The following is a 26,033-nucleotide window of genomic DNA, read 5'->3' on the forward strand; positions in this document are numbered from 1 at the left end:
ACATTCAGTATTAATTGAAGCTTACTTTACACCTTCCACAGTCTTTCTTTTTCTTTTTCCAGAAGTAGCCTGAACCTTGAAATTGACATGTCTTTACCAGCCATATTTTTTTATACGTTATATTTTTATATCTAGAAATCCCCACAGTGTTCTTGTTTTAAAATGTGACTTGAGTTACCCCTGCCTCTTCCTCCACTTTCTTCCCTGAAGCCTTTTGTTTGGAGATTCTTGATGGTGACACATTTGATTTTCTGGTTTAGCGCATTTAGGTAAATGGCTGTGTTTAAAGTTGACTGAAAGGCCTACGGGTTGTCCTCCCCGTTTGCTCTAGATGCTCTAATGTTCATTCCGGCACATGGCGGTCTGGGGCCAACGGTGCTTCTCCAGGACGTACACCAAAACAGTGGAGTCACAGAGTTTGTCTCTTCAACTTTATGAGATGTTGTAAAAATTGTCCTGTAACTTTTAAAAGATTTTATTTATTTGTCCGAGAGAGAGAGAGGGTGAACATAAGTGGGGGAGAGCCAGGCAGAGTTCGGAGAAGCAGGCTCCCCCCTGAGCAAGGAGCCTGATGCGGGACTCGATCCTGGGACCCCGGGATCATGACCTGAGCTGAAGGCAGATGCTTAACGGACTGAGCCACCCAGGAGTCCCTGTTCTGTGACTCTTGGGCTTCTAGATGTGCTCAAGGGGCTCTAGAAGTCCCAGCCCTGACAGACAATGTTTGGTTGTGAGTGAGTCACTGACTGTGGCCACTGGGGCTCATTTATGGCGTCCCGGGCTTGTAATCCCGGCGGTGGCCGGCTAACCTAGTCAGAGCCCTAGCCTGAATGCCACACACCACTCCCAGAGAATAGCTGCTTTGTAAAAACGTGTGACATGGAGACTTGGGAGACACCCAGTTGGGGCTGAACCTCACGACGGATGGAAATTCGGTCAGCCACCATTGGTTGAATCGCTAACATACCGGAACGGAGACAAGCGTTGTATGCGCTGAGTCTGCAGAAGTGGTCTGGGTTCCGGGGCATCAGAAGCGTGGTCTCACATCCGGGCTCTGCTTCCTGTGTAATTTCAGGCAAATCATTCCCCTTTCTGTCCTCAGTTGCCACATCTGTAAAATGGAGGCAATAACAGTTCTTAGCTCATAGACTTGTGGTTCAGTGAGGTTGTGTGAAGTGTTTGGCGCAGGGTCTGGGGTCTAGTAGCACTGAGTATGTTTCTGTCCCCAGCTGCCTTCCCATTCGCTGGCGCTGTGTACTAGAAGTATGGGGAGACGGGTAAGTAGCTTTTGGTTGTAGCACTTTTTTTGGGGGGGGGGTCTCCCTGTTGTGGCTTCTGTGTCTCTTGTGCATGGGATGTCCTGGCCAACCTTCCACACATAATTGAAGTAGAGAACATAAAGCTGCTTGTCTGAATGGCATTGCAGACCTTTTTTAGTGCTTTAAAGTACGTAACAAGATGTACTCTGTGACTGTGCTCTTGGTCGAGCGAACTTCATGGGCACAAAGCTTTGTTTGCCGTTCTGCTGAGTGTGGACTTGAGGACCATCCAGATGTGGGAGAAGAGGCAGAGCAAAGGTCTCAAAGGCCAACACTGGAGTCCCTAATGGGAAGCACTTGACATTCTTTTTTTTTTTTTTTTTTTTTAAATTTTATTTATTTATTTGACAGAGAGAGAGATCACAAGTAGGAGGAGGGAGAGGGAGAGGCAGAGGGAGAGGGGGAAGCAGGCTCCCTGCTGAGCAGAGAGCCCAACGTGGGGCTCGATCCCAGGACCCCGAGACCATGACCTGAGCCAAAGGCAGAGGCTTAAGCCACTGAGCCACCCAGGTGCCCCAGCACTTGACATTCTTAACTACGAACCCGAATACAGGCCCCTCCTCGCCATCGGTTCACCATCAGTGTTGGACGGGATCATACTAGCATTTGTTTTTTGGGTTTTAGATGCTTTTGAGTCTCCAGTATGTGTAGTAGTCCAGGGTGAGTGACCCCCCCCCAACCTGACCCCCTGCTGGGCCATCGTCAGCGGTCCCCACCTGCAAGGGTCTGGGACACAGTCCTGAGCAACAAGAGGGCCTTCCCAATGTTGAGGAACATCTTTGTTTTTTGTCTAACGACACAGTAGGGGTTTAATTTTAGTGACTTGCCGCAGACGCGAGCAGAGAAGACGGGCAGGTTTCAAGATGAGGTTTCTTTCGGAAGTTAAAGCAGGTTCAGATGAACGGCTGTCAGACTTCTCAGAAGCTAAGTCATTTATGGAAAGAGGGGGAGGGAAGGGTCATGAGGGGGCGAGAAACCTCCGAGAGGACTGTGTGGCCACGTTCCCTGGTAGGGGACGTTGTGGTTCCCATCTGTGCTGGAGTCGGTCTGCCCCGGTTCGGTGCCGGTGCGTGATTGCCCCGCGGGCTGGTTCTTGTTCATTTCCCATCGCTGGGCATGTGGGCGTGTCTGCGTTTACAGCAACGCGATATTCCCCTGGGTTCTAGAGCCGGTGTGCAGTAGGGGCTGTGAAGATGCGGGATGATGCCTGTGTCTAGTGTCTGAAAAGCTTTCCAAGGCTCGGTGTTGCCCAAAGTTAACAGAATTCTCGACAGGAGACTCTGAGGCCCCTCCAGGGGGATCCTTGCATGCCCGGCTCTCGCCTACCGTGCAGACCTGGTTTTTCAGACTTTGTCTATGAAGGGGGTCCTGCAGCTGAACCCCAGCATCTGTCTAGCCTGTGGCTGGGTGCACGGCAGGGCCACGGCCCCAATCGCTCATCATGTCTGGCCTCGCCCAGCCTGTTCTCTGTGCCTGGAATGTTCTCTCCGTGTGCACGTGCCATGTGGGCCGCGCACCTTCCCTAGAGCCCCCTGCTCTGTCCGCGGCCTCTCCTCCAAGGCGGGGCACCTGCCCTGCTCCCTCTGACAGTGTTCTCTCCCCCCCTGGGGGTCGGGCCACTGGCTGGTGATGTGTGATGTGATGACACATTTTAGGCCCTTGGGAACATCAAGGACCCACAGATGTGCCGAGGCTGCTGTCTTGGTCCCTCAGCATCACAGATACCGACCCTGGGGCTGTAGTTAGGTAATTCCTGATCTTTCTTTTCTCCCTGTCTGTGGGTGACACAGACAGCCACGCGAAAGCCCTGGCTGCCAATCTGATTTACTCGTGGCCTTTGTATTTCACCAGATTGAGGAGGAAAATAGAATGCTGTTTCCCTCAAAACCGTACCTTCACCACGGGCTTCCACTTTCCTAGACTGAAAATTAAATGCCATTTTAGGAAAAGAAGACCCAATTCTGAAGACCATTTTTATGGTCGATAAAAACACCTCATACAGTTTTTTGAAACCTGGTTCCATTGGAGGACTCTCTGGGCGTCTGGGGAACTTTGTTGGTGGCTCTGTTGCTACCCAAGTGTGCGTGTTTCCCCCTGCACGGCCGCGCTCGCCATGCTCTATCACGCTCCCTTCAGGGCTCCCTTACCCTTGTAGGAGAACGAACATGACTTTGGTGTCAATCTTGTCATATTCAAGTTCAGCCAGTCCCGGCTTCTCTTTTGTATCCCCCGTTCCTGGCCTTGGGGGAGGCTGGTCCCCTGGATGTGTGAGCCACAGAGCTCGCCTCGGTGAGGCTACTGGTTTTGTGTGTGGCCAGCTGCTGTGGGGCGTGTTCCGAAGGGGGGGCTCTTCCGAAACCCCTGCCCACACCCAGCTCGGCCGTGGCCCGCCCTCTGCACAGCAAGAACCGCAGTACATCAAAATGTTTTTATTTGAGACACAAAAATGCAAAATTGCTGAGATATCAAACGTTTCCTGACCGGCTACAATACTGCCACTATGTACAAAAGATCTGATGAGAAATGTGCACACATATAAAAATACAGTATGCGTTACTATGTACAGTACATGTGCAAATGTATGGCATCCAAACATGATACGGAATTGATTTCAGGGGTGCAAACAGCAAATACAAAGGCATCATGGTTTTCTTTTAAAAAACAACATAAAGGCAATACATGACTGGACCCCCCGATTGCCGTAACTTTTTTGTTCATTAAGCTAGTGCTTTAGTAAGCGGGGCTCTGTAGGTTGGTATCTTTCTCCTTGTTTCCACAAAGTGAGATGCTAAGACGTAATGTGACCATGAAAGTAAGAAGAGAAACGCCCGTCACACTGTTTCGACTGCAAGCTAGAAGAAAGGAAACTAATCTGCACTTAGGAAGAAACTGTTTTACTGCTAAATATGTATTATTCTTAAACCAACAAAACAAATCTATACTATTTTACATGGAAACAATAGAGAAATATCTACACCTTTGTGAAAATTATAACCTTAGATGGATAATACCTTTTTGGGACTGTTGAGATATCGTTAGTCTCAAATTTTATAAATAAAAAGTGCCTTCTTTTGGCAAATACTTGGCAATGCCTTTGGTTCCTTTAAAGCAAGTTTGCATTACTATTGGTTACTTGAGGTTAAGTACTTTTGGTAGATACTAAACCCTTTCCTCAATGCTCCCTCCTCCTCCCCGGTCAGCCAGTTTCCTTACAGCATAACGTAGAGAGGTAATAGTGAACGGGTCTCGGTGATTCTATGAACTTGGTTAAAGCTTTGTCTTAGTGGTTGGCACAAAGCTCTTTTGAACACGACAAGCTGTGTGGATTATCGCCAAGGACCTATTCCGATTCCAGAGAGCACCTTTGGTCTGAGACGGCCATCCCGTTGTCGAGGAGCGGTGACACTGCCTGGCCGCGGCTCGCGGCGCAGAGCGATGTGTTGGTGCGGCGGGGGAAGTGCTCTTGTGTAAACACGTGCCGCTCTGGGCCGTCCTGGCCTCGCACCGGAGATCGCAGGGAGAGAGGCTCTGCGGGGCCGCCGGCGCTCCCCGGGTATGGCAAGGAAGAGGGAGCGGGGGTCGGGGGGGGCGGGCACGCACAGCCTCCCTGTGGTCCTGTAGACAGTCACTTCACCAAGAGAACAGGTGGCCCGGACAGGCGTGCACGGGAGCGGGGCTGGAGACAGGGCGAAGAACGGCCGCGTCTTGTTACTTTCCAGTTGTGACCGCAGCGCTTGGCGGGAGAGCCGGGACGCGGTAGGAGGCTCTGCAAACACACAGGCCTGCCCTGCTCAGCTCTGCTCCCTGACGGGGCGGCCCTTCCAGTTAACGCGCTTGGATCCCCTGGGCTCATTCCGTGGCCTCCAGGGCAGTGGACAGTGCGGTGTTCTGCCGTGTTGCCGGGGGTCAGGGAGACGCATGTGTGCGGAGAGGGTGACAAAACAGGGAGGGTTGTGTGTGGACCTGCAGAAACGGGCTGCCCCTCTCTAGTGACTGCCGGCAAGAGCCTGAAGGGGTTTCGGGGGCTGTGCCGGCCAGAGCGCCTTCGCCCTGCACTTCTCTCGGCCCCGCCTGTTTGTGGACAAGAGAGGGACTGTCCCATCGCTTGTGGGGACAGTTGCTGGGCCGGCTGCTGCGGCTGGTTTCAGCCTGGGAATTAGGAACGGGCGCTGAAGAAAGTGGGGTGGCCTGGAATGATCGGGGGCGGGGGGAGGGCAGAGGAAGCCTGAGTCCACTCTGGTGAGCAGAGGGGGGACAGGCTGCCGACCCATCACTCGGGGCCGCCGCAGACCGCCTCCTGAAATCACGCTTCCTAAAGGGTCAGTTACACGGATCACAGAACCGGGTTTTTTAAAAAGGAAACTTAAATAAGATCTTTCTAGTATTATAAAAATAGTCCTGTAAAACACAGAGTATCTGAGCAAGAAATCCCACGAATTGAGAATATATCTATGTACAAATATGCGGCAAGTACTGTACAGTAGATCGCACAATTCTGGAAGAACGCCAGCACGTGAACCCCAGCAACATGCCCGGAGGGGCTCCCTGGACGCGCGCTGCTGAAGGGCCCCCGGCCTCTAGACTCACAAAGCCCAGGGAAGCTCTGGGGCGACCTGCCCTTCCTCCAGGCCCGGAGGACAGGAGCTGGTACCTGCATATCCTGGAGAGGCAAACTCCATGCGACGGTGTTTCCGGAATATTCGGAGAGGTCAGACTGGATGGGAGAGAGCGCATGTCCAGGCGCTGGTTGTTTCCTTGGCAATGGGACGTGTGCAAGACGACGGGCCACACCCCCACGTCTACACCACACGCGTGCGTCCTGGCCGCCCTGCCCTGTGCTTTGACGGCCGTGACGACGCAGACAGTCCTTACCCTGTGTGCAGCGAGTCAGGTCAGAGGGGCCTCGAGGACAGCACGGTCTTTGGTCACGTCACCGGCTGCACACGTCTCACCTTGAGCACAGTGGCCCCCCGCCCCGCGTGCCGGCCGGCCGCCCACGCCAGGATGGGAGGGCCTGGCGGAATGGTGTGAGTGGGGGCTGGTGCAGCTCGGGTCGGGAGGCTCCTCGCCTTCCCTGTCAAGGAAGCCCCGTACGTAAGGGTTTGGGCGCACGCGTGAAGTAACGCCTAGTCCAAAGCAAGCAGGCTGGTGGGGCGGCGCTGTCTGCGCTCGAGTGGGTTTCTGGAGAGCACCCTTCCTGCGGCGTGTTTCTGGCCTTAGTTTGAAAAAGCAACGGGAGAGCTGAGGGCTGGGAAAGCATCTCGGGCACCACTCAAGATGGTGAAAATAGCAAGCAAGAGTCCACGGCGCTAGCTGGTCACTTGCCTCCCACAGTCCCACTGCTATCTGGGGTTCACTTGAGAAGCCACTGAAATCTGAGTGAAGATGAAGCCCAGAGCCCACGTGCAGAGCAGGTGAGCCCCGGACAAAACCCACGGCCAGGACCACCCCCAGACAAGTACCTGCCCGGGTGGGCAGCCGGTCCCCGGACGCAGGCCCTTCCGGAAGGGATGCACTGGGGCCATGCGTCCCCCGGGGTGACACTCTCTCGGGCTTGCTCCCATGGCGGCATCCTGCTGAGCAGGCTACTGGACTCCAGGTGCTGGATTCCCAGTTTCTGAGCATTGAAACTGCCCCCTCAGACCACACCGAGCGTAACCGCTTCTGCCCCGAACGCTTCAGATGTCTGTCAAGTTGGGAAGTGCCAGCTAACAGAGGGCGCCCGTGTTCCGGCCGAATCCTGGAAAAGCAAACTTTCCTCCCGTGGAGGATCTACAAACCGAAATCAGATCGGCGCTCAGGCAAAGTGCAGACCCAGCCGTGATGCCTGGATTCTCTCTAAGCAGTGGGTCGGTCAGGTTGGCTCGGGCAAGTCACCGTGGGGACGTCACCATCTGAGGATGCAGAGAAAGCAACCTGGCCCTTGGGTTTACAGAACGTGAGGTGCGGAGCAGGTGAAATTATTCAGCAAACACCTTCACACTTTTTTGGGTAGATTTCAGGGTTTTTTTTGTTTTTTTCAGAAAAGTTATTTACATTTTGTCCTAACCTTAAATGACTAACTTGAGATAATTCTGGAAGTCCTGTGATAGTTGGCATTTTAGAAAATTCTTAAGGAACTACTCAGCAAATGGGTGATAACTTCTCTATATAAAACAATGACTAGTAAAACCTCCAGTTTTTCCCTCTTCGGCTTGATAACCTAGTGAGAGCTCGGGTATGACATCCAGTTATGAGCCTGAAGGATGCCCGTCAGGGAAAACGGCAGAGAAGAGGCGGCCAGAGCTGGGCCCCGCGGCCAGCCTGCCCAGATTCCCCCCCCCGGGAACATTTGGGGCTCCTGGCACACTTCTCCTCGGCCCTCTCTTTGCAACTCAACAGCTCAGAAGGATATTTTACACTGAAGCCTTCCTTGTTCTGTGAGATGGGTCTGGTTACCTGGAAATCAGTCAGCATTTCTTTAAATACGGAAATACACATGGCTCAGGGACTCTAGAAACAGCCGAGTTATTAAAACAAGTAGGCACACTGGCTACCAATTCCTTACCCCAATGTAGGCTGTACAAATCACAATGTCAGGGTGGACATACAAATGTCTCATATACACATTAAAACCCACCTACTGAACCCCGAGGGTTGCTAATAGAATTTTCAGTGTTATCCGTATACAAGGACTTTGTACAGTGGATGGTTTAGGACAGTGTTTTGGAGACGTCGTCTGATGATGGTGAAGGATCTCCCACTTAAACTGAAACCTGGGAAGCTACAGTAAGATTCCCCACAACTAAGTTTTAGTTCCACAAAACTACGACACAGATAAACGATGTTGGTTTCCGAACGGAAGGAGAAGTCCGCAGTGGCCGCTGTCTGGGAACAGGCGGGCGCCCTCCCCGGCCTCTGCCGCCCACAGCCCGGCTCCGGTCACGGCTGGGACGGACCGCATGCAAGGGCCGCTGTCCTCTCGTTGGAGGGGAGCTGTCTGCCTTGAGCGTCGGGTCTGAAGGTGACCGCAGAGGCGTAAATGTAGTTCATGGACGGCCAGAGAATCCACGTGTCACTCTCCCGCACACGTCCCTCTTCTGGATGTCTTTATTCGTTCTCTGCCGAAGTCTGGAGAAACAGGTGGGTCTTCTGTAACCAGTGATTTTTCAGAAGGCCCTGTGCTGTGTTAAGTTGGAGAAATTCACTGCTGGGCGCCGTGAAATGTGTTCGCACTCGGTTTCCAGGCTATGACCATCTATCCGTTCTTCCCGTGACGACATATTGTAATTGCAACAGCGCAACTCGGAATCTGTCTCTAAAAACTGACCTTGGAGAATGATCTTCATCTTCTGAAACGACATAGGCTCGAACGAGAAATCAGCGACGTTAGTCCCACGGCAACGGCAGGTCCTGTGGATCTAGAAAGTCAGCGGAGAACATGCTGGGGGTGGTCGTGCTGAGGGGAGTGAGTCCTGACGTGTTAGGCATGGTGATGTCCAGCCACTCCATGTTGTCCAAGTTCGAGTCCGAAAGGTCCAGTGACAGACAGGGGGTACTGGCGGCAAACTGGGCCTCGGAAGTCTCCATGGGGGAGTGTGAGTGGTCCAGCACACTCGAGTGACTCAGCAGATCGTTCTGGAGGTCCTCGATCAGAGAGAAGGGCTCTCTGTCCTCACTGCTGCTCGGCAGTGGAGCGATTTCGTTGGCCGAAGGGAAAGTTCCATCTAAGAGCGCTTCCAGCTGGTTCTCCAAGCTGGCGGACAAACTGCTCATGGGTTCTAAGGAGATGGGTGGTGCCATCTGCACTTGGGGCGGTGGCCGGGACACCGCTGTGTTGACCGGCATGGTGGTGATGCTGGCTGTCACTGGTCTCATTTTGGAGATGGGTGACGGCTCTTCTTTTATAGGAAGGGAGATCTCTGTGCAAAGCAATTAAGGGGATGAGTAAGTAACGATTCCGTACTCTTTAAACATTTCTGTCAAGTACCAGGAGAGCTGTTTTACTACTGGGCAAGGACTCAGACACTGTCCACCGTAGGGGTAGGAGGACGGCAGCGCTACTCGTCAGCTATGGTCCTTGGTGACCTAGCGGAGGATGGCTCATTTGAGTTAAATGGACATTGAAATTTATAACATTCTGATACGCTTTCTCTCCTTTTCAGTAAGCGTGATAAGCATCACACACAGTTATACGCCACTAGGCAGGAGCCGATAGCTTTATTATTTTGATTATTTGACCTCTGGGTCCTTGTTTGCATTATTTCGGGCTTCAGACACAGAACTGTGGATCTGCCATCACTGTGGTCGCCACCCTTAAAGTCAAAGTGGGTGTCCCGTCTGTGCAGACGGGAAGTGCACTCGGAGACCACGGCAGATCTAATTAGTCTTTTTTCTGTTATCGTGACAGCCGAACCGCATGCCCCGTCAGCCATATACGTTCCGCAGGAAGTTCTACAGATAAGATGCTGTCTTGTTTTCCTCCCAAATTAAAGCTAACACACAGCTCCTCTGACCTTCTTGACCTTATTTTTCTGACCTGTTTGCTTGTTTTCTGAGTTTACCTAAAATCTTGACGCTCTGGCAGATGTCTTAGTGAGCACTAATGATGCGTTCTTGCGGGATCAGGTGGAAAGGGAATGCACCACCATCTGCTCTGGATTCCAGCTTTCATTTAGATACACGTATTTGAATAAAGTTTCTTTTTTACTTTCTGATGGGTATCTGGCTTCATTTCTATGCAAACACGGGAGGAGAAACGGATTTGCTAAGAGCTGTGGGAACTCTGACTGGGACACAGAAGGATGTGAAGGAGCTCACACGCCCACTCCTTCGTGTGTGTCGTCGACCGTGTGGACTCATGTGCGTCGTCGACCGTGTGGACTCATGTGCTGACTCCCTGCGTGTGTCCTGCATACGTCTGTCGTGTGTCCTTTCCTGCGGTCAGCTCTAGAACCATTCTGAAAGCTGACAGTGCTAGGTAACCTGCCTCAGAATCAATTCTTTACATTTCTGTTTTCATTATCACTGGCGTTCATTCACAATAAGATAATGTCCTCAATGGATACTTTGCCATTAAGAAAAAAAGTCCTGGGGGGCACCTGGGTGGCTCAGTGGGTTAAGCCTCTGCCTTCGGCTCAGGTCATGATCCCAGGGTCCTGGGATCGAGTCCCGCATTGGGCTCTCTGCTCAGCAGGGAGCCTGCCTCCTCCTCCTGTCTCTCTCTGCCTGTCTCTCTGCCTACTTGTGATCTGTCTGTCAAATTAAAAAAAAAAAAAAAAAAAAGAAAAAGAAAAAAGAAAAAAAGTCCTGGGGCGCCGGGGTGGCTCAGTGGGTTAAAGCCTCTGCCTTCAGCTCAGGTCATGATCCCAGGGTCCTGGGATCGAGCCCCACATTGGGCTCTCTGCTTGGCAGGGAGCCTGCTTCCCTTCCTCTCTCTGTGTGCCTCTTTGCCTACTTGTGATCTCTGTCTATCAAACGAATAAAATCTTTTAAAAAAAAAAAGAAGTCCTTGTAGAACATAACTCATTTGATGATGTCATCACATTTTAATTTCTAAGTTTGGGCTGTAAAAATTACTCCGTTTAATCATTTAGAAAGTCTTTGGCAAAATGCATTAAAAAAAAAAAAACCTTAAGATCAGGCCATGAAACGGTTATTTTTTATTTCCAGAGCATAAATATATCATAAGTTATTTTGTGAGGCCAATGTAGTTCTTAGAAAAAAAAATCTGCTCATGTAGAGCTATAGTTAAGCATCAAGAATTTCTTGTCTTCAAAACCAAACAGTACCTGCTATGAACGGAGAAATTTTGACCACTGTTTAGAAAGCAGAATAAAACTCCTCTCATCAAGGTGATGTAAGAATCCTTTATTCTAAAACAGTGTTTTCAATTTTAAAATACTGATTTTTATACCTATTTTGAAAGATACATTTGCTGAGGTAGAGCTAGCCTTGACTTTGTGAATGTGTGTCTGTGTGGTTAACACCCTTATCCCTTTCTAAGATGATATGTTATAAAGTCCAAGATTTTCAATTATAGGTAGAAGGTGCTTTAAAATTGCCTTTAAATTTTCACCAAGAGAGTAAGGGCCTGTGCGACGTAACATGGTTGTTACGACGTTAGTGTGCGCAACAGAGTGCTCTCGTCCCCCCCGCCCCAGTCATCTACATATGGGACAGGTTTTGAAGTTTTTCAACGTGGAATTTAAATGGGGCTCTACGTGGCTGTTTTGATACAGTCCGTTCTCGGCAGGCATAGATCTATGGATAAAATCTAACACGATGTTATTGTTCTAAGCTGAAAGAGTAACTTTTCCTCCATTTATAAGTTGTTTTAATGTCCTAATTGAAAACAGTAAACTTGGTTGGGATTAGAATACATTTCTCACTACTCCAAGATAGGCCGTGAGCTCTCCAGGAAAACGTTCAGAAACTTGTCATAAAAGGCTACTCGGACGGGGTCTGATGTGATTTGTGACCTACCTCCACTCTTGATGAGGATATCAAAGAGGTCGTCCATCTGCTGACTGTGTGCGTTGGAAATCTACAACAAAGGAGAATAGAAATCAGCCTTCTTTCCTACAGACGCAGAAGCACTCTCCAATCAGGAGCTCTAAGCGACCTTACAAATCTCTCACTTGATAATTTCGAGAACACGGAGGTCACTGGAGACATGAAGCCATTTACTCAGTGTGTCACAGCTGATGAGCGGCTGTGACAGCAGGAAGAGGGCTGATACCTACATCGGCCGACCTATACACATCCCTTAGTTTTTACCACTGCATTCCGAGAGGCCACTACTACTAGCTTCTAAAAATACTTGATTCATTTCCACTTATGTAAAAATAGAAGGTAGGCATAAACTGCACTTACAGAGGGCACGGTCCAAGTTTTGACATCTGTGTACTCCCATAATGCTGTCAACACAGGCGAGATAGCCAACACACCCATGCCCTGCAAGTTTCCTCGGTGGCCTTTTGTAATAGTCCCATCTTCCCCCATGCAACCCAGGGACTGCTTTTTCTGCCTATAGATGAGTTTAGTTCACATTTTCTGGAGTTTTACAGCAATGAATCCTCACAGTGGAAGTGTTTTTGGTAGTGGATGAGGCTTTTTTCATTGAACATAATTCGGAGCTTTCTCCATGCCGGAGAGGATGCCTTAGGAATATTTTTATTGCCCAGGAGGTCTGTTTTGGTTGTTTCCATTTTTGGCTGTTACAAGTTCAGCTGCTGTGGTGTTTGTGTACAAATCTCTGCGCTGGGTAAACACCGAGGAGGAGCATGCTGGAATCCTAGGGGAGTTTTGGGGTTAACTTTTTAAGAAATGGCTGCTTGGCAAAGTGATATTTTTCCGTTTCCACCAGCAGTGTCTGGTATTTCTGGTCCTTCCACATCCTGGTCAACACTGGGTACGGTCAGTCGTTTCAATTTTAGCCTCTCATAGGTGTGCAGTGGTATCGCGTTGTGGTTTCAATGTGCCTTTTCCTAATGACACATAATGTAGAGTATCTGGTCACGTGCTTGCTGGCCGTCCGTGTATCTTTTTTTGGTGAAATGGCTGCTCTAATCGTTTGCCTCTTCCAGACTTCTTTGGTTTACTGTTTGCACGGTGTATCTTTTTCTGATTATTTACTTTCAACCTGTGTCTTTGTATTTCAAGTATGTCTCTTCAAACCAGGAAACGGACTCTTAGCTACAGAGAACAGACGAATGGGTACCAGAAGAGGGGTGGGTGGTGGGAGGGATGGGGGGATTAAGGGGTGCACTTGTGATGAGCAGAGTGATGTATGGAGGTGCTGAATCCCTCCGTTGTGCACCTGAAACTAGTACTACGTTGCATGTTAAGTGGAATTTAAATAAAAACGTAAAAAATAAAAATTTTATCAACTAGGGCACCTGGGTGACTTAGTCGGTTAAATGTCTGCATTAAGCTCAGGTCATGAGCTCAGGGTCTTGGGATCGAGCCCCATATCAGGGTCCCTGCTCAGTGGTGAGTTTGCTTCTCCCTCTCCCTCTGTGATGGCTTCTGCACTCTCTCCAATAAATAAATAAAATCTTTAAAAATTTATATCAATGAAAAAAAAGGATGCCTCTTATAGGTGCTTGTATGTGTTCCCTATTGTATTACACATTACTCTAAGCAGTTTAGTGGCTTAAAATGCTGAAGTTATTATCTCAGTTTCTGTGGGTCAGGAATTTAGCAAGAGTTTGGATGAATAGTTCTGGCTTGGGGTCTTTCATGGGTCAAGATGTTGGCCAGGCTCCAGCCGTCTTCAGGGGAGAATGTTCCTACAAAGATGGCTCACTCCATGATGGCCATTTGGTCCTGGTGATTGATGGAGGGCCTCCGTTTCCCTTCACTTGGGCCTGTCCAGAGCGCTGCAGGACTGCCCACGGGAAAGGACAGTTGCCTTTCTCCAGAGCCAGATCCAAGAGAAAGCGAGGCAGGAGGGGCTTGCCTTTTCTGAGCTAGCATCAGAAGTCCAGCACCGTCACTTCTGCCAATTCGGTCATAAGCGAGTCACTGAGTCCAGGCCCAGGGAGGGATGTCAAAGAAATATCAGACATCTTAAGATATAGATAGTTGGGTCTGTTTTTAGTTGTTCTGATAATTTCTGCATTTAAAAAAAAATTATTTTTTATTTATTTGACAGAGATCACAAGTAGGCAGAGAGGCAGAGAGAGAGGGGGAAGCAGGCTCCCCGCTGAGCAGAGAGCCCGATACGGGGCTCGATCCCAGGACCCCGAGATCATGAAGGCAGAGGCCTTAACCCACTGAGCCGCTCAGGCACCCCAATTTCTGCATTTTAATTGTACTGTTTATTCCACTAGCATGTCTTGTGCAATCAGTGATAGCGTTTAGTTTGGTTTTGCCATTTTGCCCCGTTCTTGTTCCTCCTCTAAGGTTCTTGTCCTTCAAAAAAATTAAAAAATACATTCATTGTGATTTTATTTTGGGATTTTTTTTTTTAAAAGACCTTATTTATCTATTTGACAGAAAGAGAGAGATTACAAGTAGGCAGAGAGGCAGGCAGAGAGAGAGGGGGAAGCAGGCTCCCCTCTGAGCAGAGAGCCTGACCCGGGGCTCCATCCCAGGACCCTGAGATCATGACCTGAGCTGAAGACAGAGGCTTTAACCTACTGAGCCAGCCAGGCGCCCCAATCTTTCTATTTTATAAAAGCTGTACTTCAGTTGTTGCTGTAGGCATACAGTAAACATCCTTAGTTATTCATAGATTATGTTGTACTGTTGTATATAAAATATAAAATCCCTGAAAATGTAAAGACCAACTTCCTCTGAAATTTCATTAGGTATTTTATTATTTATAGTGTAGGTTTTCTGGTGATGAATTCTTATGTTTTCTTTACCTGAAAATATCTTTAGTTCATTTTCATTCTTAAAGGACATTTTTACTTGACAGAGAATATTCTGGTTTGACAGTCTGTTCTTCCCCTCTAAGAGTTTCTAAAGATCTTGTTCCACTCTTTTCTGATTTTGGTAGTTTCTGATGAAAAGTCAATCATAAAACAAATTGTTGTTACCCTGTGTGCACTGTGTTTCGTTTCATGCTGTCAAGATCTGCTCTTTAATTCGGTGGTCAGTAATTTGACTATGGTAGGACTAGGCCTTCTGTTTGTCCTGGTTGGTGTTCACTGAGCATCTCCAAGTTAGAAACTTGTCTTCATCACACTGGTGAAAAATTTGACCTTTATTACAGTATTTTATCTGCCTCATTCTCTTCTCAGATTCCTATCGTACCCATCTTAGACTGTCTGACATTCTGTGCTCCTTAAAAACATTTTTGTTATTTAGACTGGATAAATTCTATTGGTTTATCTTCAAGTTCACGGACTAAATTTTACCTTTTACCTACCTACAACCTTTTTACCTTTTTCACTGTCATCTCTGTTCTGTGAAGACCATAATTTTTTTTTCATTTTGGAGATTTTTTTTTTAGTTTTATTTTTTCCATTTCATTAAAAAATCATTACTATATTTGCTATTTTTCATTCATTATGAATATATTTTCCTTTACCTCACTGATTGTTATTATAGTTGTTTTAAAGTCCTTAAGTTTTAACTTCTGGATTAGCTGGTCTTAGTTGACTGCCTTTTGCCCTTGAGAGAGGGCTGCATTTTCTTATTTGCACACTGCACGTTATGAATGCCTGTTATGGATATCAAATTGTGAAGCCTCTGTATTCTGCTATTTTTCTCAAGATGAGTGGCTTTTTTTTTTTTTTTTTTTTAATATTTTATTTATTTGACAGACATGGAGAGAGAGGGAACACAGGCAGGGGGAGTGGGAGAGGGAGAAGCAGACTTCCCATGGAGCAGGGAGCCCGATACAGAATCAACCCTAGGACCCCGGGACCATAACCTGAACAGAAGGTGGACGCTTAAGGCCTGAGCCACTCGGGTGCCCTGAGTGGTTTCTTGTGTTTCAGCGGGCACTTAATGACCTTTCAAAATGTTTTTTGGGCAGAAGTTCCAATCACAGCTCCCATCTTTTATCTGTAGCTCAGCTTCTAGGACCACAGAGTGCCTGTGTGGCTGAGGGGTCTGCTGGAGGTGTGGGCAGACAATTTGGGGATCTCCCCTCTAGTTCTTTCCCTCTTAGGTTGCTCTCAACTCGGCTCTCTGACTTCCCGGGGCATAAAGGCTCTGGTTTTTCTGCGAGTAACCTCACCACTTAGCTTGACGCCAGAGTAAAAGCAGCAGAAGAGGGAAGTGATGCTCTCTCGCCCTCCCCTGCACGGACTCCTCCCAGACTGGGACCGCATCGGATCCCTCTCGAGGGCCTCCGTGTTACTGCTTTTTGTCTTAGGCCCAGGCTGTACAGCTCATGGCGCTGGTAGGTTCCTTCACCAACAGTGGAACTGGAAGTCTGAGTAAACGTATTTGAAAAACCTCAGGATGCCTGGAGTTTGATGCTCAGCGGTATATAGAGACGACCAGCCCCGGATAGAGAGCGGGGCTCCCTCCGCCTACAAGCGTGAACCAGAGACCGAGAAATGGCAGGGGTTCCGACCACTGTCTTAGGTTCAAGTGACGTCATCGTTCTCTGGTGTTGCTCCATGTTATCAACTGAGTAGATATGAGAACCAGGATAGGAAGGATGAGTGCTACCTTTTGTTTCTCTTAAAAATGCCAGTTTAAGGGGCGCCTGGGTGGCTCAGTCATTAAGCGTCTGCCTTTGGCTCAGGTCACGATCCCAGGGTTCTGGGATCGAGTCCTGCATAGAGCTCCCTGCTCCGCGGGGAGCCTGCTTCTCCCTCTCCCACCACCCTTGCTGGTGCTTTCGCTTGCTCCCTCTCTTTCAAATAAATAAAATCTTTATCTCTGCAATTCATTTCAACTCTGTTCCCCTGTGAGAACAGACGTCACTTCCTAAGGCACTGATGGGGAGGACGGTCTAGCCCAGCACCACTGATGCCCATCCTTTGTGTACATGTTTACAACTATTTCTGAAATTTGGTTTTTCCCTCACAGAGAAGGGCCCCTGCTGAGGACGGACCCAAAGAAACCTTTCGCGACGACCCCAGTTCCGCTCCCTTGGCCCGAAACACAAGGCAAGTGTCTGCGCCCCCAGGGAGGCAGTCGCCCCCCCCCCCCCCCCCGAGCACCCCTGCACGCCCTGGGCGAGGGCACCAGACCGGACACGCGCTGCGGCTGCTGCTCGGGGCCAGCGGGTAGGTCAGCGTGACGCTCCCTGGTTGAGGGCCTGGCCCGGCTGGTGCTCGCTGCAGGAAGTGTCGACAGCTCTTGGCGCACAAGCCATCGGGCCACACCGAGTCACCCCACAGAACGTGGGAGCCACGGGCACCGGCACAGCTGGGCTGACGGCCCCGTTTGCTGTGAGCGCTGAACGCTCTTCCTGTGACGGCTCGGGCGCGTCCTCTGCTTCCAGGGCCCCCAGAGTGCCGTGATGCTCACCCGCGGCAGCCCGGTGAGGCGGGGGTTCCTTCCTGAAAGTACCCATGCTTCAGTTTAGATGGGCAGGGAGACCAGGAGAGAGGTTCAGGGTGAGGTGAGACAAGGTTACCGTGGGACAAGGGCACCCGCCACAGGCCAGCTGCCTGGACCGCAGGAGCTCTAGTCCCATCTGTGAATGGGGAGCCCCAAGGTGGGCTTGGGGGACAGGCAGGCACCTTGCGCACATGGTTGCCGGCTGGGTGAAGTCAGGAGGACCCCAGGCCTGTTGGCTTCAAAGGGCCTTTGCTCAACATGCTAGCAAAGCTGCCTGCCAGGCTGGAGAGGGCTGCGGACAAGAGTGAGGTGAGGCTGGGCGAGGCGGGGGCTGAGCAGTCTTGACGTCCAGCCAGGGCCAAGGTCGTTTCATGCCACCCTGACAAATGGAGGCTTTAGAACAGAGGGACCTGCGGAGGACTTCTGGGAAGATGGTGGTTTGTCCCACGGAAACACCTAGGTAACAGCCACATCGGTACAACTAAGACGACGGGCACGACAGACTTCCCACCGTGAACGGCAGAAGGAGGACACACGGAAGAGAGGAGGGAGGCAGAGGCGCAGGAGGGACGGTGGGACCAGCTGCAGATGAGAGGGACACCACAAGCACGAGAAGGAAGAGGACCCCTACATCAGGCACTCCAGACCCGGGGGAGCTGAACTGGGAAGCTTTGGAAGCCAGTGGGGCTTAGCTCTGGGTATTTTCACAACCAGTGGGCTTAGCTCGGGGAGAGCCAGATGGTAATAGGAAACGGAGCCCCACCCTTAAAGACCCTGCCAGACCACCCCACTGAGATATAGCCTAGAAGCAGCAGTTTGAAAAGCACCTGGCGTGTAAGGGAAGACTGCCTGCCTGATCTCAGAACCTGTGCTGGGGAAAAAGTGATCTTTGGGAGACTTCAGCAAGGGTAAAAGAGCCAGGGGTGGGGCGATGCCGTTCCTCCTCTGCCCGAGCCTGGACCCCCGACACTTGCAGGAACCAGGGCAAACACCCTCACCTACCTTGCGAACACCACACCCTGCTCTGCACTCTCCTGGGTACACACGCCATGCCACTTGCCCTGGGCAGAGGGAACGGTAACGAATTCTACTGCAGCCCCAGCAGGAGGCAGGGACAGGCCACTGATCAGACAGCTGACCCACCAAGGAAAGGCTCTCGGAGACAAGGCAGGGAGAGTGCCCTGCAGGTTGGTCCAACCACAGCCCTGGCAAGGGGGCTGAGGGCAGGGATCTGGTTTCCTCCAACTACAAGCCCAAGGCTGCTCTGGTCTGGTTCCTTAACAGCCCAGAGACCAAACCCTGCCACAACAGGCAAAGTGGGCCGCTGCAGCCGCCTGGACTGCAGGCAAACACGGCTCAGCCACCATAGTAGGGTGCATACAACACACGTCAGAGCCCCCCCGTAGCAGCTACAGCTGGGGAACAGGCACGTGGCACTACAGGACCTCCCCTTCCCGAGGCCACTGCTCTCAAGTGCAGGAGACAGAGCGGACTTTCCTAGTACACAAAACAACCCGAGATGGAGACAGGGGAATGCATCCCCACATATAAGAAAGAACCAAAAATGACATATTCAATAAATGAAATTAAAAAGCTACAAGAGGAAGATTAGCTAGATTAGATAGATAGATTAGAGGAAGCAGAAGAATGGATGAGGCAGCTGGAAGACAGAGTACTGGAGAGCAACCAAGCTGAACAAGAAAAGCAGCAGCAATGAGAACAGGGTAAGGGAACTCCGCAACACATTATGAGGATCCCAGAAGGAGAGGAGAGAGAAAAGGGAGCACACAATTTATCTGAAGAAATAAGAGCTAAAAACTTCCTTAATCTGGGGAAGGAAGCAGGCACGTGTAGACAGCATCAAGAGAAAACAGCTGTATTCCAAGGAAACTCCATGTGACTCTCCCCTCATTTTTCGGCATAAACTTGCAGGGCAGAAGGGAGTGGTATGATATATTCCAAGCGCTAAAAGGAAAAAACTTCCAAAAATACTCACCCAGCAAGGATATCATTCAGAGAATTAGAAGGAGAGAAAAAGAGTTTCCCAAACAAAACATAAAGGATTTCATCACCACTAAACCAGCTGCACAAGAAACATTAAGGGGATTTCTTTGGAAAGAAAAGGCCATCATGAGGAGGAAGAAAATTAGGAAAAGAAAAAATTTCACAGGTAAATACAAACATAATGAAAGTAGATTAATCCTATAAAACCAGTATGAAGGTTAAAGTACAAAAGCAGTAAAATCAATTATACCTATTAACAGTCAGGGGAATGGCCAAAAAAAAGGATGTAAAAAGTATGACATCATATACATAAAATGTGCAAGGGGGAGGAGTAAAAATTTAGTGCTTTTAGAATGGATGCACATTTAAATGACCATCAACTTAATATAAATTTGCTATATGCACAGGATGTTCTCTCTCAGCCTAATGGTAATCACAAATCAAAAATCAATAATAGATATGCAAAAAAGAAAGAAAAAGGAATCCAAGCAGATCACTCAAGAAAGACATCAAACCACAAGGGAAGAGAGCAAGACAGGAAAGGAGCAGAGAAATAAAATCCAACCATAAAACAAGTAACAAAGTGGTAATAAGTACATGCCCATTAATGATTAGTTTGAATGTAAATGTCTAAATGTTCCAATCAAAAGACACAGGGTGACCGAATGGACAAAAAAAGCAACATCCATCTATACGGGGCTGACAGGAGCCTCCCTTCAGACCTAGAGACACATGCAGATTGCAACTGAAGGGATGGAAAACATTTATCCTGCAAATGGGAGTGAAAAGGAAGCTGGCAGAGCAATTCTCACAGTATTGGACAAAACAGACTTTAAGACAAAGGACACTACATAATGATAAAGCCAACAACTGAGCAAGAGGATCTAACAATTGTAAACAGTTACGCACCCAACCTGGGAGCACCTAAACCCAAAGGAACTACTAACACACGTAAGGGAAGAAACTGACATTGGTACGGAATAGTCAGGGACCTCACCCCACTTACATCAATGGACAGATCATCCAGACAAAAACGAGGAAATAGTGGCTTTGAATGACACATTGGACTAGATGAACCTAACATACGTTCAAAGCATTTCATTCAAAAACCGCAAAATACACGTTCTTTTCAAGTACATATGGAGCGTTCTTCAGAATAGATCACAGACAAAACAAGTCTCAATAAACTTAAAAAAGACTGAAATCCTATCAGGCATCTTTTCCAACCACAATGGCATGAAACTAAAAATCACGAGAAATAAATCTACAAAGAACACGGTATGTGAAGGCTAAATAACGCACCACTAAACAGTGACTGGGTCAGCCCGTAAATCAAAGAGGAAACAAACCAGAGACAAGATGAAAACATAATGGTCCAAAATCTTTGGGATGGAGCAAAACTATTCTAAGAGGAAAGATGACAGCGATGGAGGCCTACCTCAAGGGGCAGGAAGAATCTCAAGCAACTTAGTCTTAAACCTAGAAGAGCTAGAAAAAGAACAAAGCCCAAAGCCAGTAGAAAGAAGGAAATAATAAAGATTAGAGCAGAAATAAACAAAATAACCAAAATAAAAGAGACAAAAATAACCACAATGGGATAGATCAGGGAAACCAGGAACTGTTTCCTTGAAATCACAACAACAATGATAAACCTTTAGCTAACCTCATCAAAAAAGGAGGACTCAAAGTCAGAAATGAAGGAGAAGTAATAATACCACAGAAATACAAGAGTACAAGGGAATACTATGAAAAATGATGTGCTAACAAACTGGACAAGCTAGAAGAAATGGATGAATTCCTAGAAACATATCACTTTCCCCAAGTGAATTAGGAAGAGACAGAAAATTTGAACAGACTGATTAGAAAGAAATAAAATCAAGTAATAAAAAAAACTTCCAACAAACAAAAGTCCAGGACCAGATGGCTTCACAGGTGACTTCTACCAAACATTTAAAGAAGAGTTAAGACCTATTATTTTCAAACTAATCCAAAATAGAAGAGGAAGGAAAGCTTCTAAATTTATTTTACAAGTCCAGCACTGCCTTGATACCAAAACCAAATAGACACTACAAGAAAAAGAAAACTGTGGGTCAGTATCTCTGATGAACACAGATGCAAAATCCTCAACAAAATATTAGCAAACCTAATTCAACAGTACATTAAAAAGATCATTCACCATGAACAAGTGGTTTTTATTCCTGGGATGAAAGGGGGGGTTTGATACTTGCAAATCAATCAATGTGATACATCACATCGGTAAGACAAAGTAAGAACCATATGATCACATCAGTTGATGCAGAAAAAGCATTTGCTAAAGCACGACATCCATTTATGATAAAAACTCTCACCGAAGGTTTAGAGGGAACATACCTCAACATCATAAAGGCCAAATATGAAAAACCCCGCATTCAATGGTGAGAAACAGCTTTTCCTCTGAGATCAGGAACAAGTCAAGGAAGTCCACTCCCACCACTTTAATTCAACACAGCACTGGAAGTCCTAGCCACAGTAATCAGACACAAAAAGAACTAAAAGGTATCCAAACTGAAAAGAAAGAAGTAAAACTTCTATTTGCAGATGACATGATGCTATATGTAAAAAACACTCAAGACTCCACCAAGAAACTACTAGAACTGATAACTGAGTAAAGTCACAGGATACAAGGTTAATATATAGAAATCTGTTGCATTTCTATACATTAATAATGAAGTAGCAGGAAGAAACATTAAGGAAACAAGCCCATTTTCAACTGCACCAAAAAGAGTTAAGTACCCAGGGATAAACTTAACCATGGAAGTAAAAGACTTGTAGTCTGAAAACTACGAAACTTATGAAAGAACCTGAAGATGACAAACAAGTGGAAAGATAGTCCATGTTTATGGATGGGAAGAACCAATATTGTGAAAATGTTCACACTACCCAAAGTGATCACAGATTTAATTCAGTCTCTATCAAAATACCAACACTGTCCACAGAACTACAGCAAATAATCCTAAAATTTATATGGAACCACAAAAGACCCCGAGGAGCCAAAGCAATCTTGAAAAAGAAGAATGAAGTTGGAGGCATCACAATCCCAGTTGTCAAGATACAAAACTGTAGTAATCGCAACAGTATTACACAGGCAGCAGTGATCACATGTAGATCAATAAAACAGAATACAGGCCAGATATAAACCTATTCTATGGCCAATTAATCTATGACAAAGGAAGCAAGAATATACAATCGAGTAAACACAGTCTAACTTAAACAGTGTTGGGGAAACTGGACAGCTACATTCAGAAGAATGAAACTAGATGCCTTTTTTACACTGTGCACAGAAATAAATTCAAAATGATTAAGGACCTAGATGGGAGACCTGAAACCATGAAAGTTCTAGAAGAAAATGCAGGCAATAACTTCTTGCATATCACTCATAGAAACATTTTTTAGGGGCGCCTGGGTGGCTCAGTGGGTTAAAGCCTCTGCCTTCGGCTCAGGTCAGGATCTCAGGGTCCTGAGATCCCCAGTCGGGCTCTCTGCTCTCTGCTCTCTGCTCAGAGGGGAGCCTGCTTCCTCCTCTCTCTCTGCCTGCCTCTGCCTACTTGTGATCTCTGTCCAATAAATAAATAACATCTTTAAAAAAAAAAAAGAAAGAAACATTTTTTAATATAGGTCTCCTCTGGAAAGGGAAACAAAAGCAAAATTAAACTTGGCGCTACACCCAAGTTAAAAAGTTTCTGCCAAGTAAAGGAAACCATCAACAAAACAAAGAGGCAACCTACTGAATCGGAGAAGATATTTGCGAACGATATATCTGATATAGATATATTTGTGAATTATATAAGGAACTTACACAATTCAATACCAAAAAAACCCCAGTTTCTCCAAAGAAGACACACAGGTGGCCAAGAAACACATGAAAAGATGCTCAGCATCACTCATCATCAGGGACATGCGAATCAGAACCACAGGGACCTCTCACCTCCCACCTGTCAGAACGGCTAAAATTAAACACACAAGAAATAACCAGTGTTGATGAGGATGTGGAGAAAAAGGAACCCTTGTGCAGTGTGGGTGGGAATGCAAACTGGTGATGCCCCTGTGGAAAACAGTATGGGGGTTCCTCAAAAATTAAAAATAGAATTACCTTACAATCCAGTAATCTCAGCACGGGGTATTTATGCAAAGGAAACAAAACACTAATTTGTAAAGAGATATGCACCCCCGTGGAAAGTGCAGCATTATTTACAATACCCAAACTACGGAAGCAACCCGTGTCCATCCACAGACGAATGCATGAAGGAGGTGTGGGATTCACACACAACGGAATACCACTCAGCTGTAAAAACAGAATGGGCTCTTGCCACTTGCAACAAACATGGATGGACCCAGAGGGTACAATGCTAAGTGAAGTCAGTCAGGGAGAGAAAGACAAGTATGAAGCGATCTCACTCATATGTGGAATTTCAGAAACAAACAAAGGAAAAAGAGACAATCAAAAAACCGACTCCTGGGCGCCTGGGTGGCTCAGTGGGTTAAGCCGCTGCCTTCGGCTCAGGTCATGATCTCGGGGTTCTGGGATCGAGCCCTGCATCGGGCTCTCTGCTCAGCAGGGAGCCTGCTTCCCCCTGACTCTCTGCCTACTTGTGATCTCTCTCTCTCTCTGTCAAATAAATAAATCTTAAAAAAAAAAAAATTAAGATAAAGAGAGTCTATTTATTAGAAGCAGCAAGAGAAAGGCAACTAGTTATGTATAAGGAAAGTTGAGGCTATAAGCTGAGTTTTTAGCAGGAACTTTGCCAGAAGGGAAAGGCATAATATATTCAAAGTAGTGAGAGGAAAAAAAATCTACAAGAATACTCAGCAAGGATATCATTCAGAATTGGGGGAGATATAAAGAGTTGCCCAGGCCGCCAGAAGTCAGAGGAGTATATTGCCACTGAAGTGGCCTCACATGGAATCTTAACGGAACTTCTTTAAGTAGAAAAGGCCATAACTTAAAGTAAGAAAATTATGAAAGGGAAAAGTTTAATCCAAGCATGGCATCAAAGAATGTCATCTAATTACAAAAAAAGCAAAAGAAGAACTATGAAAAGAAATACCAAAAAAAAAAAAAAACAAACCAACAACAAACCAAAAACCAGAAACAGTTTAAAAAATGGCAATTATAAGTATATACCTTTAAATATAAACAGACTAAATGTTCCAATCAAAGACATAAGTTAATGAATGGATGAAAAAAAGGTAAGACTTACCTATATGCTGCCTATGAGAGACTGACTTCAGACCTACAGACACATACAGACGTGAAGGGACAGAAAAAGATACTCCATACAAATGCAAGCAAAAAAAAAAAAGCTGATGTAGCAATATTTAAACAGACACAGGCTAACCGGGTGATGGCCGTTAGGGACGGCACTGATGTCATGAGCACTGGGTGGGACATGCAACTGCTGAATTACTAAATTCTACCTCTGAAACTGATAATATATGGTAACTAAGTTAAAACAACTTAAAAACCAGACTTTAAAGCAAAGGCTGGAACAAGAGACGACGAAGGGCACTGCTTAATGACAAAGGGATCAGTCCAAAATGAGGACAGTCAACTGCAGTATCTCTGCCCCTGACGTGGGCGCCCTGCGTACGTATCTGTAGGTGGACGTATACATATGGGGCTCTCTCTGTAGCGAAGACTGACAGACAACAGGAGACACGGACAGTAATACAGCAGCAGTAGGGGACTTCAACACCCCACTTACATCAACTAATAGATCGTCCAGGCAGAAAATCAGTAAGGAAACAGTGGCTCCGAATGACACATCTGACCAGACTTAATAGATACAGGTAGAGCATTCCATTCCCAAACAGCAGAATACACACTTTTCCAAAGAAGATATCCAGGTGGCCAGCAGACCTAGCAAAGACACTCAGCGTCGCTCATGATCAGGGAACTATGAATCAAAACCCCTAGAGACCCCTTTGCACCGGTCAGCATGGCCTATATCAAACACCAGAGGTAACAAGTGTTGGCAAGACTGTGGAGAAAAGGGAATTCTCCTTGTGCACTGCTGGTGGGAATGCAAACTGGTGCGGCCACTGTGGAAAACAGTATGGGGGGCTCCTCAGAAAGCTACAACTAGAGCGACCGCAGGATCCGGCAATTCCACTTCTGGGTATTTATTTGAAGAACGCAAAAACATTAATTCAGAAAGATAAATGCACCGCAATGTTGACCGCAGCGTCACTTCCACGGGCCAAGCTATGGGGACAGCCCCAGTGTCCGCTGACAGACGAAGGGCTGAGGGCGGCGTGCTGCACACACTCCCTCACACAGAGGAGTATTCCTCTGCGGTAATAAAGAGTCTCTTTCCCACCTGTGACAGTAGGGATGGACTGAGAGGGAACTTCGCTAAGAGAAGTCAGTCAGAAAAACACAAATACCAGATGAGTTCGCTTACTTGTGGAATCTAAAAAACACAACAAACGAACAGAACAGACACCGACTCAAAAACGCAAACACTGGTGTTGCCGGAGGGGGGTGGTGAAAGGAGAGAAGGGGATGAAGGGGTACAAATGTCCGGTTACAGAATACGTCACAGCGACGGCAAGTACAGCATAGGGACAGTCAGTGACCTTGGAGTGACTCTGTGGTGACAGATGGGAACCACACTTAACACTGCTGAGCGTTCTATAACGTCTATAAACGTCGATCACTGTGTCGTACGCCTGAAACCAATATAATATTGTATGTTGCCCCTACTTCAATTAAAAAAA

At 47.5% G+C, this 26,033-nt stretch overlaps 1 protein-coding gene across 4 annotated transcripts in view; it reads right to left on the reverse strand.

Annotated features, from left to right (window-relative positions):
- Window positions 1-3,739: 3,739 nt before the first annotated feature.
- LOC111156098 (MKL1/myocardin like 2) overlaps window positions 3,740-26,033 on the reverse strand; it is a 119,751-nt gene continuing 97,457 nt past the window's right edge. For all 4 annotated transcript variants that reach the window (XM_022516706.1, XM_022516707.1, XM_022516704.1 and 1 more), the window contains 2 exons: window positions 11,784-11,844; window positions 3,740-9,220 (listed from right to left, as the gene is read on the reverse strand). In XM_022516706.1, the coding sequence (XP_022372414.1) occupies window positions 8,688-9,220; window positions 11,784-11,844 (594 nt within the window). In that variant the 3' untranslated portion in view covers window positions 3,740-8,687. The remainder of the gene's footprint in view (window positions 9,221-11,783; window positions 11,845-26,033) is intronic.

Source organism: Enhydra lutris, unplaced genomic scaffold (assembly GCF_002288905.1).
Source record: "Enhydra lutris kenyoni isolate GAN:26980312 unplaced genomic scaffold, ASM228890v2 scaffoldscaffold45, whole genome shotgun sequence".
Taxonomy (NCBI): domain Eukaryota; kingdom Metazoa; phylum Chordata; class Mammalia; order Carnivora; family Mustelidae; genus Enhydra; species Enhydra lutris.